Genomic DNA, 13,157 nt, shown 5'->3' with positions numbered 1-13,157 from the left:
TCTATAAAATGTCAAGTGGTTTCATAGCAATAAAGAATGGTAAGAAAAAAGAATTTTTTCAATTTTCAATTTTTTAACTAACCTTTAATTTATTTCACGGTTGATATCACCTTTTACAAAAAAAAAATGTATAGCCTTATTTATTTTATATTTTCCATATATTTTTTGTGATGTAAACAAGATTAGTGATATTCTCATTTTTAAAAAAGAAAAGAAAGGAGCGGTGATATTTTGTTTTGTGATTGTGGGTAATCATTGGTTGGGCCAGTATTGCTTTGGGCTTGAACGTCAATGTATACACTGAAGAGTATGGGCTGGCTGCTTCAGACGATCTCTGGAAATCAGGAGATGGAGATCCCAAGCGGGTACCTATAACATCCATATCACACATGTATTGTTATTATGGTTCTGCTACTGCCAAGGGAGAATACGAAGAAGAAAGAAGAAGAGCTTGGAGTCTTTTTTTTTTTTTTTTTGAAGCTTCTGTTTTATACAGGTATAGTGAAGCAACAATCTCTCTCTTTCTATTTTCACTCTTTCTCTGCCTTTTACTTTTTAAACTAAAGTTTGCAATTTTCTGATTTGGGTTTTGATTATTGTGATTAATTCTTCTACAAATTTTAAGCTTTTCTGTTTTTTTATTCTTCTCTGAGTTTGTATCGGCTGAATGGGTTTTGGTTATTTTTAACAAGTTTCTCTTCTTTTTTATATTGCAATTACATGAGAAGGAAAGGGTATTGAAGCATTAAGATTTCTTCGTATACATGGGATCCCTTTTCATAATTTTTTTTTAACAAGTGATCTTAATTCTCATATTTATTTATTTATTTCTTTTTCTGGGGCGTTGGCTTTTCCTTTTTGCCCGACTTTTCGAACCCTGTGGGTATCTTGTTCTTTGCATAACGAGAAAACGTGGAAATCTCACTAGCTAGGGTTGTGTACTTTTTCCAAAATGCAGTTGTACAGAATTGGTGATTTTGGTAGAAAATACTGATAGTAAAATTCGTAAAAATGGAGACTGGAGGCAATTCTTTGCCGTCAGGTCCTGATGGGGTGAAGAGAAAGGTTTGCTATTTTTATGACCCGGAGGTGGGCAATTACTATTATGGGCAAGGTCACCCCATGAAGCCGCATCGCATTCGAATGACCCATGCTCTTCTTGCCCACTATGGTTTGCTCCAGCACATGCAGGTCCTTAAGCCCTTTCCTGCCCGAGATAGGGATCTATGCCGCTTCCATGCCGATGATTATGTATATTTCCTCCGCAGCATTACCCCTGAAACCCAGCAGGACCAGCTCAGGCAGCTCAAGCGCTTTAATGTAGGTGAAGATTGCCCTGTCTTTGATGGCCTCTACTCTTTTTGCCAAACTTATGCTGGTGGCTCTGTTGGTGGTGCTGTCAAATTAAACCATGGTCTTTGTGACATTGCTATCAATTGGGCCGGCGGCCTTCATCATGCTAAGAAGTGTGAAGCTTCTGGCTTTTGCTATGTCAATGACATTGTCCTTGCAATCTTGGAGCTTCTTAAACAGCATGAGGTTTGTCTAATATTCTATTTTGTGGTTGTGTCACCCCCTCTCTCTTTATAAGCAAATATAAATCATTTAATAACTCATTTAAACATATTTGATTGCATTAGTATATTATTAATGCCCATCCTCTTTATATTAACAATAACTGTTTATGAGCTTCTTCTTGCATTGTTATATATTTTAGCGTAGCCTTCATTTTGTTAATTATTGTAGTTAACTTACTTCTTTGGTCACAAGCATCAACCGTCAAGTATCTAAATGCAATAAGCAATAGTCTATTAACAGTATTACTTTTTGCTTTCTGTGCCTCTAGTGTCATGTTTAGGATGCTTGGACACTGTTATTATTGTTGCTATAAACATTAACAGTTTATCAGAACTCATGTCACTACCATCATTGTTGATATCGCCATCAAATTGATGATGATAATTAATGACTGGAGTCACATTAAGTTTTTGGTCGTGGTGATAATAAGATGAAGTAATCCAACTCCTCATACTAGTCCAGGTGAAGGAGCGGAAGCGTGAAAAACACAAGTTTATACCATTGAATTCAAAAAATTTTCACCTAGGGTCACATGCATCATGCAAGATTTATTTTTATCTATTTGATTTTAACGATAAACAACATATTAAAACACTTTTAATATGTTTTTGGATCTGTATTTGCCATTTAAGATTTTAAAATTAATCAGATTAATTTTAGAACCCTAGATTAAATCAAGAATAAATACACTAATCCCTTGATGCACTGCAGTGTATTTCCATATGCCTGGCATATTCTTTTGGGTAATAACCAGCATGTTGAGTAAACCAGCTAAAGTGCATTCCTGTTTAGTCATATGGAAATTTGTCACAAAATTCTCAAAAGACTCATGAAGGGACTGAAGGATCAAATCCGTCTGTAGTTGGAAATCCATGTTGAAATCAAGATGTTTCAACTGCTCAATCAGCCGAATCATCTTATGAACATGATCCCCAACATTTTGTCCCTCAGACATTCTCATGCGGAACAGCTGCCTAGATATCTCATACCTAGCATTCCTGCTGTGCTCACCATACAACTCTTGTAGGTGAAGGAGGATCTCACTCGCACTTTGCATGTTCTCATGCTGCTTATGTAACTCATTACTTATGGAAGCAAGCATGTAACACTTAGTTCTTATATCATGCTCCTTCCACTTGTCCAAAGTTTCATGTTCCTCTTGAGTAGCCTCTGGGACCAGGAACATTTGAGTCTAGAACATATCCTATATGTTCAAGGTTCAGGACAAGTTTCAAATTTCTTAGCCAATCAGACAGATTAGGTCCTGTCAACCTATTGCGATCAAGTATGCTTGTAAAGATATTGGATGGTGATGGTTGTTCTGTGCTCATTATTATCAGAAAATTAACTGCAGAAAATAACCAGATTAATTACTAAATGTATCAAGTAATTAACCAAAATGATTATGGTCTTTTAATTAAATTGGTCCTTCCACTAACTTAGCGAATCCTACACTTCCAAAGTAGAAAACAGAAATCCTAGTTGGATGAATTTCTAATGGGTGATTGAATTCTTATAATTCTATTGATCATCCTCAGGTACATCCATTATTGGAATTACAATAAACTATAAGTGAGCAACTCCTTGCCCATCACATCTCACGTGAGGCTTAATCCTTTACCTAACCTCTAATGCTCAAAATCTCAGGTACATCCATTATTGACTTATCTTGCATTAGTTAAGTTGATCCCATTGAGCCAGTAATTATGCAAATAATTTTAATGTCCTCAGGTACATCAAATATTGGCCACCAAACCATTTACATATTTACAACATCTCATGCTTAACAATTATTCTTAAGAAAATCTCTTAAATTAATTGCATCTTATGCAACTATATAAAATTTCATAAAATAATTGCCCCAATGGAGAACCCATGTTATGATTACTTTAATTATAGCATTTTCAACTTAATAGATTAAGGTCTCACTTTGCACATTATCTATTTAGTATGCATATATCATAATTGCATACATTTTCATACATCTCATGCATTTATAGATAAGCAGTAAATATGGTATGATCATGGACTTTCTAAGGGATTCAATTCTGAGCCACCAAGAATTGAATCAGGGCATTTCTAGATGCATTTCATTCATTCATTTTACAAGAGTTGCTGAAGGAGTACATAATCAACACTTGATCTTGAATTCCTCCCACTGGTCCCACCAATGCTCTTGACCTCCTTGATCTTCTTGCAATCCAATATTACATAGTAATCATTGGCATACCAAGGCGAATTTACAAGAACTTAAATAAATGAAATTACAGCTCAAAATTATTACATCCTTAATAATACATGCTCAAAATAAATTAAAATAAATTAATTAATTTACAATTTCAAAGAAACATAAAAGAAATAATCGAATCACATTGGTCTTTTATAGTCCATGATCATCCATCATGCATATCACTATTTAACAATTAAATAAAACATACATTCTTAAATTAAATTGAATATCTCATATTCAACTTAAAAATCCAGTTTTGAATATGATTCAAACAAATTTAAAAATTCAGATTTGAATCACATTCAAACAACCTTAAAAATTCATATTTGAATCACATTCAAATAATTTTTAAAAATCAGATTTAAATCACATTCAAACAATTTTTAAAAATTCAGATTTGAATATTATTCAAACAACTTTAAAAAAATCATATTTAAATATGATTCAAACAATTTTAAAAATTCAGATTTGAATCACATTCAAACAACTTTTAAAATTTAGATTTGAATCACGTTCAAACAATTTTTAAAATTCTGATTTGAATCAAAATTTAATTGTGTGATTAAATATACTAATTAAACACTTTAATTAGTCATGGGATAGGCCTTAGATCATACAAAAATTGCAGAATTAAAAAGCCAAATCTTGCACCACCTATGAACCTTGCACCACCCATGAAACCCAAACCATGCGCACTATGTTGGAGTTCATCAAGCATGCCGCCACACATCCATTGCAAGCAGCAATAGATAAATCATCTCATGATCAAAACATACAATTAAATCATATAATCAACAATCTAAATGGCAAATATAGTGGCTCTGATACCAATTGAAGGAGCGGAAGCGTGAAAAACATAAGTTTATACCATTGAATTCAAAAAATTTTCACCTAGGGTCACATATATCATGCAAGATTTATTTTTATCTATTTGATTTCAATGATAAACAACATATTAAAATACTTTTAATATGTTTTTGGATCTGTATTTGCTATTTAAGATTTTAAAATTAATCAGATTAATTTTAGAACCCTAGATTAAATCAAGAACAAATACACTAACCTCTTGATGCATTGCAGTGTATTTATACCTTTCAGATGCATCTTCAGGACACCAGATGTTGTCCCTCTAGCTTGTTCACACCAAGAACACCTATGGCAGTCCTTGAACAGCTTCTAAAGCTTTTTCTATTAATTAGAAAATCAAGTTCTGCCTTTTAAGAGATTAAAGATGTAAACAGAACACTAGAAACGATTTCTAGTATTTTAATTTAAGAGATTGTTTGCTAATCTCTTGGAATAGATGAGAGATGAATAAGAAGAGAGGGAGAGCTTCAAAGTGGCGGCACAAAGGAGGAGTAGCTGCTGGTTGTATTTTTTCTCTTCATAACAACATTTATATAGCTAGGTTAACACATTAAACTCTTGCCACATGTCACCCTCTGATTGGTTCTAGGTTTAATTGACCCAATCACATTGTGCCAAGTGTCAAACCTATATTTAATCTTAATTTTAATCATCTTACATGATTAAAAACAATTTGGCAAGCTTATGTGTAATGCCATGTGTCACCATCTCATGGTGTCACATGTCACTCTGTGAAATGATCAAAATGCCCCTGTGTCTTAATTTTGAGTTCTCAATAAAAAATAATTATTTCTCTTCTTCTAATCAATTTATATCAAATATAAATCAATTAATTAATAATCTTTATTAATTAATTTCTCATTAATTAAATTTATATTTAAACACTTTAAATATAAATTTAACGTATACTATACATCCAATAATTTAGATTTGGTTTCAAGCCATGCTAGGGACTTTGCAATCTAATTGCAAACCAAACCTATTTAATTAATCAATTAAACTTTTTAATTAATTAATTAAATCATATTTAATTAGGTGATAATTTGTATATGTGTGTGACTTATTAGGCTCATCACTAATTGGCAATGAGACATGATATCAACTCTTAATATCATCAGAACTCTTTTTTACCATAAATGATTTATCTAAATCATTTGATGCACCTCATAGACCATGGTTAACACCTAGCATAGCATGCCATGGTTACCCAATTAGTAATAAGGTTTACCTTAAATGAACCTATAATCATATGTTACCATGCGCTAGAATCTCTCTGTTACAAAATTCCAACTCAAGCTGGAGTCATGGTTTATGTCAAATCCCATTTGCTATGAATATTATGTTCTCTTTTAATTCTAATTCTTGATTAAAAGATTTTCTCATCAGAAACTCTTTTCTGAATAAATCTATCTGTCCTGGCCAGGAACTTGAAACATCAAGAATAATAAAATGAACATAGGATTTTATCTCTATTTACTTAGAGGGATAGATTCCATCTTGATCAACACCTACCTCCATATATAACTAGTAGGAGCCAACACATGCTCATATACCCATACACAGTACAAGTATGAAAACAATATCAAACTCAAATCACCTATATACAAGATAACTGTGCTATCTCAGGTCTAAAGATTATATGCACTGATATGATTTATGACAATGCATTGACAAGAGTAAACTCCATGTGTTTGTTATAAGTTTCACTGGTTCGGCCTACTTATCATTTATAAGTGCCTATCATGTTTGTCATATGGCATGAGACTTACCATTCCATCTTATTTATATCTCATATAAATAACTTGGGAACAAACATAAATACAATCTTTATGGATAAGTCATGTCCTTATTATGAAGTATCCTCGATTGTGAACCTATTTATGATACTTTGTACTAGAAATACTATCACTCATATTCTTAACAACTTAAGAATATAATTTCTAACAAAATATCAATGGACATTTTCTATTACACATAAATATATTATGTAAACGGAAAAGTGGAAATGCCTTTTATTAATAAAAACATGTACAAGATACATACTAAATGATATGCTCTAGGGTATACTACTAACACTAGGTTGGATTAGTTCATCTGCTCTAGGTTTAATCTGATATAGAATGGTGGATGACAATTTTAAGGTGATGATTTGATGAAGGTAATTTTAGAATCTTAGGGCTTATTGTTCACCTGATCTAAGATATCTTCTTGAAATGCTTTTTATAAGTATGAGATTGAAAATGAATTTATCATGTCATGCATTGCTGGGAAGTTGATGTTCTTCTTCGTTTTCTGTGTTTGTTTGTCATATATGTTGATAGATACAGTTTGTAGCTTTAGACTTTTGAAGCACATAGTTGCTTCATTTCTTTGTCCTTAAATGTGTATATATTTCCGATTGGGATGGGGGCAGAGAGAGAGAGAGAGAGAGAGAGAGAGAGAGAGAGAGAGATAATTGGAGACTAAGGAGGAAGAGATGGGCAGGAGATTACAGAATATGGTTGAAACTTGAAATAGTTGATGAACAAGGGAAAATTGTCCACATAGCTTTTGAATTGTAAGAACTGCAAAACTAAATCAAATTGTACAACTTAAATTATGAAAGGTAGATATGTCTGTGATTCTCATTGATTTTGACATGCATGCTGACTTCAAATCATTTGAGAGTGAAGAATCATACCTAACAACTATGATTTGTAGTATGTTAAGATCCTGACATCCAGTCATACAATCAGATTACACTCTTCATTGTTTCTTTTTCTGTCTTGCAGCGTGTTCTTTATGTGGATATTGACATTCACCATGGTGATGGTGTGGAGGAGGCATTTTACACCACTGATAGGGTCATGACTGTTTCATTTCACAAATTTGGAGATTATTTTCCAGGTACAGGGGATGTACGTGATGTTGGATATGGGAAAGGGAAATACTATTCCCTTAATGTTCCATTGGATGATGGAATAGACGATGAGAGCTATCATTTCCTTTTTAAACCAATAATTGGAAAAGTAATGGAATTCTTTAAGCCTGGTGCTGTGGTTCTTCAATGTGGCGCTGACTCGTTATCTGGGGATAGATTAGGATGCTTCAATCTTTCAATCAAGGGCCATGCAGAGTGTGTGAAATTCATGAGATCTTTCAATGTCCCATTATTGCTATTGGGTGGTGGTGGTTATACCATTCGGAATGTTGCTCGCTGCTGGTGCTATGAGGTACATTTTTCTTTCTGTAAATAATTTTTATTCATTTACGTATTGCAAATTGAGGAGAAATTTCTTGAATATCTTATATGCATATTGAAGTAATTGCATTTAATGTTTTCTTTTAAACTGGGTACCTTCTTTTGTTAATAAATATTGTGTGAGGCAGACAGGAGTTGCACTTGGAATGGAAGTTGATAACAAGATGCCACAGCATGAGTATTATGAATACTTTGGTCCTGACTATACCCTCCATGTTGCTCCTAGTAATATGGAGAATAAGAATTCGCGTCAATTGCTGGATGATATACGATCCAAGCTTCTTGATAATCTCTTGAAGCTTCAACATGCACCCAGTGTCCAATTTCAGGAAAGACCACCCAATACTGAGCTCCCAGAGGTATGTATTTGCTACCTATGTAAGTTGTGGTTTTTCAATTTTCTTGTTATTGATTGTTCTGTCAATGTATTATTATTTTTAGTTATGTTGCATGATTATTTGTGTTTTAAACTAGTTTCTTGAGTATATGCATTTCTTCTAAATTCATCTTAACTTAAATGTATATTTGATATCTTCTGAAGCTGTGATAGCATCTTATGATGAATTTATTCCATTCCATCATGCTTTGTTACAATTTACCAAACATCCATTTATATTTTAGCTTCTTGTATTCCAATTTAACTCCGGTTTCTTGCTAATTCATGATAGACTAGGTTAACTTGTTACTAATCCATTATAGCTTATTGGTAATGAACTTCATCTTTTGTGGTTGATTGTGTCAGGTGGATGAAGATCAGGATGATGGAGATGAGAGATGGGATATGGATTATGACATGGATGTTGATGATGAGCGGTATTTTATTTTGTTCCCTCCTCCCTCTTCTGAAAAAAAAAAAAAAAAAAAAAAAGAAATAAAACTTTCCCCTTCTTTTCATGTCTGATGTTTTCTAACTTACATTATATGCAGCAAGTCTTTACCAAGCAGAGTGAAGAAAGAATTAGTTGAGGCTGAGCCGAAAGATCTGGTATGCTCTGTTCTGAGTGTCTTTTGCTATAGAAACTTCAACTGATCACCTCTTTTCTTCTTTTTTTTTTTTTGGTCAATATTCTAATTTTAGGATGTAGGCATATGGATATTTTAGTTTCTAGAAATGCTCTGGGTGAGTAAGAACAATTTGGATAATATACTCTCAAGAATTGAGCTCTCTTTAATATAGCTAGAAGAGGGTGCACTGTCTTTGTCTTATCGCTGTTTTCACTTTTACCATGTCCAACTATGAGAGTGTTTGGTTTTGCTACTTTTTAACTTTTTACTTATTTTAAGTGTTTAAAAGTAAATTTTTTAAAACGATTAAAAAAAGATATGTAATTGAGTGTTGTGATTAGACCTGGCTAAGGGCTTTTTCCTAGTTGGAACTGCCAGTTTCTTGATGCTTGGAGGCTTGAAAAGGAACCGGCCCGGATTCAGACAGTTTGAACCGGTTCCTATTCAATTATGCTTTCAGGCTGATTCTAGTCTGGTTTTAAAGCAGTTTTGGTTCAAGTTTTAGATGGTTACGGTTCCGTTGGGCCTCAGTTCAGTTCGGTTCTAGACGTTTCCAGGCCAGTTCGGTATGAATTTTAAGTCAACATTCTTGAAAAAATTTAAATTTAATAAAATTACAAATAAAAGATCAACATTCATTTTTAATTAAACAACGTCATATTCTGATTTCTAATGATGATTAAACCGACTATCCATTAATTCGTCCAAATCATGTTCCATAAAATAATTTCATTTCCAAGAAATTTAACAAATCCTTCTTTATATCTCAATTCACATGAATTATATTCCAATAAAATCCTAACACTATCCAGTTTAAACCAACAAAAAAATTCTCTTATTTAGTTCTAATATTCTTCCATCTTAATTCCCAATTTCATTTATTTAAAACACAAATAATTTCTTATAAATAATTTAAGAAATCTATGGAAGTTTCAATTTTCAAGCCAACATATCTCGCATAATGTATATGAATAAATATAGCATTTTAACAAATAATATTCTCATTTCCTTTAAGGAGAAAAACTCATTCTTATATAAATTATTTTCTCAAACAATATAATAATAAGAATAATAAAATTTTTTAAAATTCACCAATTAAAAAGAATTTATTTTTTTGGTATTTCTACACCTTAGGCACAAAAGAGTATATTTTTGAATTCATTAAACTTTAATAAAACTAAAAATCTAAAATATGCTAATTAATTTCTTAAATTCATAGAAAATATTGTGCACCTTATTTGAGAATTGTTGAAGAATTAAAGATGCTTACAATTATCTACATGATCTAGAAAAATATTTTAAAAAATCAGAATTTTAAAAATTTCATATTAAACCTAAAAATCTAAATATGTTATTTAACTTAAAAAATTCAGAAAAATTATTGCGAATCTTATTTGAGAACAGTCCAAAATTTGAAGATACAATCATATACATAATCTAGGAAAAATGTTAAAAAAATAGAATTTTAAAATTGACACCTAAAAATCTAAAATACGCTAATTAAATTCAAAAATTCATAGAAAAAATGGTCCAAGAATTAAAGATGCTCAAAATAATCTATATAATCTAGCAAAAATATTTAAAAAAATTGAAAAATTTTAAATCGAATGGGAATTGGATTTAACTGCCGGTTTGAACTGGCCAATTTTGGGCTGGCTCACGGGAGGGGGAACCGTAACCAAACCAGCCCGCCCCTCCCACTGTCCCTATCTGGGGCTCAAGGGCCAGAACCGTTGAGCGGGTCCGATATGGGTTTGACTCAGACCAGTCTCAATCCCGTTTACGGTCTGAACCGGATTGTGGCCAGGCCTAGTTGTGCTTGTTAAAATGAGGACAAAAGTCATAAGTAATGGGTACCTTATGACTTTTGACTTTAAGCTACTTCTATATATATAAATATATATTAAACATTATTAACTTTGCTTGAAAAGATTAAATATTATTAAACATTATGTTGGGATTCACTAGAATCAATCCAGTGCATTTCAGTTGCTATATCCTGATGTGGCACTAATAATAAACCAGATTATGTTTGCACTGCTACCATTGTTGCACCAAGAAAAAACTACTTTATATAATCATTATGGCAGAAAGAATTTAATTGAATTATTGCACAATCATGCTTGATTTCTATTTCTTTTAAAATTTATTTTTTTTAATTTAAAAAGAATTAAATTTTTTCATTTGTAAATCTGAGAGTTTAAAGCCGGATGGTTGAAGTGGAGACGTGCCACGGGAGTTTTATGTGATCGTAAGATTCCTAATAAATTAAAAGGAAAATTTTACCATACAGCCATATGACCGGCTATGTTATATGGTAATGAGTGTTGGGCACTGAAAGAGTCGTATGCATCTAAGATAAGAGTTTCAGAGATGAGAATGTTAAGGTGGATGAGTGGCCATACTAGACTAGATAAAGTCCGTAATAAGAGTATTAGAGAAAAGGTAGGAGTGGTGTCAATTGAAGATAAGTTGAGAGAAGGGAGATTGAGGTGGTTTGGTTATGTGAAACGTAGACATATGGAGGCTCCAGTTAGACAAGTAGAGCACATTAGGTTAGAGGATAGAAAGAAAAAAAGGGGTAGACCTAAATTGATTTGGAGGAGAGTAGTATAACATGACTTAGAAGCATTACACATTTCTGAGGATTTAACCCAAAATCGTTCAGAGTGGAGAAAGCGAATCCATATAGCTGACCCCAAATTTTTGGGATAAAGGCTTAGTTGAGTTGAGTTGTAAATCTGAGAGTTGACCAAAAAGAAATCAGTTAAACTGAATTCTTGTGAAATTTTAGTTTTCAAACAAGGGGTATATCCATTTTTCTCTGGAAAAGAAAATCCCATCCTACTTTTTAACTTGATTTTTTGAAACTGACATACAAAATGACGAACATGGTTGTCTATAACATGATTTTATTTGAGAATTGGAGCAAGCAGCAACCTGACAGGATAATTCCACTGATGAACTGTCAGCTGTATAAAATAACACTTTGTAAGTAGCATCTGGAGTAGGCCCATCACTCTTCTCTATTTTAAATTCTTTATCCCCCTGTTTGGAATCTAGAATTTTATAAAAATTCAATTCAATTAATTTCTTTTTTATTAATTTTCATGTTTGGAATGAAAGAATTCAATTCTTTTCTTTTTAATTAAAAAATTTTCATTTTTGAAGAAATAGAAATCAAACATGATTTTATAAGAATTCAATTGAATTCTTTTCTTGCATATGGTTGTTCTGTTGTAATGCAATAATATTGTCTGTTAAAGACACTTTTTTAAATGAGTTTAATGTGATGCACCTTATATTAGACAATACTGTCTCTGGCTGACATCTTCAGTGTACCTTCTGCATCTGTATTCAATAAATGTTTAAACATTAAGATTTATGGACCATCACTGGATTTTCCACATTTGCAATGTATTATATTATGCCATAATAATTTTAGTTTTGTTCACTTCAGGAGAGTCAGAAAGGAATTGCTGAGCATGCTAGAGGCTTTGAAACAACTACAGATGAGACCGCTGGTGCTAAGGTAAAGTTCTTTAAAAGCACTCGCTCAATTTCCACTCATGGAAATGCAGATTCTTTAAGATGAGTTTTCTGATAATCTTGCATGCAGGCTTTAGATGTGGGTCCAATGCAAATTGATGAATCAAGTTTAAAGGTTGAACAGGAAAATTTGAGCAAGACATCTGATCAAGTGTTCACCAAATCATAAGTACAAATCCAAATCAGCCAAATTGTTTATGTAAGCAACTAGGCATTGTTGAGTTTGTGGGTGAGTCTCTAAACTTGTACAAGCTATGAAAACCTAAATGATTTTGTTTCCAATTATGGATTGTTTAAAGGAACAAGTTGTATTCATATTGTGAAAACTTGAGTGAATCTCAAAAAATGATTTAAATAGCTTCAGGTTCTCATTGCTCCAATTTAAAAACTGAGGATTATTAATATTTTTCGATAATCACATCTGAAAGAGTGCATGTAACACACATGGTTTGATCATGTTTAACGTAGAGAATTAAATGCTCTTGTATGAAATGTGATAACTTAATGATAGGAGTAGGGAAGGAAAGAGATTTATGAAGGGATGATTTCAACTAAATTAAGATTTAAGGTTTAGGTACCGTTTCGAGTGTCAAAATGGTCATCACAGTACTGCCGGCGTTCAGTTGGACAATTTGTGTGGGCTAATCCTAATTGTATCCTTTCGTCAAGGGGAATGCAAGAACAGGC

At 32.5% G+C, this 13,157-nt stretch overlaps 1 protein-coding gene across 1 annotated transcript; it reads left to right on the top strand.

Moving 5' to 3' along the window:
- Positions 1 to 337: 337 nt before the first annotated feature.
- On the top strand, positions 338 to 12,827 carry LOC131179276 (histone deacetylase 19-like). The gene is made up of 8 exons (XM_058145658.1): positions 338 to 496; positions 959 to 1,539; positions 7,447 to 7,887; positions 8,045 to 8,275; positions 8,659 to 8,729; positions 8,844 to 8,901; positions 12,382 to 12,453; positions 12,541 to 12,827. The coding sequence occupies exons 2-8, from the start codon at positions 1,012 to 1,014 to the stop codon at positions 12,637 to 12,639; spliced, it is 1,500 nt and encodes a 499-aa protein (XP_058001641.1). The 5' UTR covers positions 338 to 496; positions 959 to 1,011; the 3' UTR covers positions 12,640 to 12,827.
- The last annotated feature ends 330 nt before the right edge of the window (positions 12,828 to 13,157 follow it).

The sequence above is a fragment of the Hevea brasiliensis genome, chromosome 4 (genome assembly GCF_030052815.1).
Source record: "Hevea brasiliensis isolate MT/VB/25A 57/8 chromosome 4, ASM3005281v1, whole genome shotgun sequence".
NCBI classification, from domain to species: domain Eukaryota; kingdom Viridiplantae; phylum Streptophyta; class Magnoliopsida; order Malpighiales; family Euphorbiaceae; genus Hevea; species Hevea brasiliensis.
The sequence above is the reverse complement of the archived record's forward strand: the minus strand, read 5'-3'. Positions and strand labels throughout refer to the sequence as shown.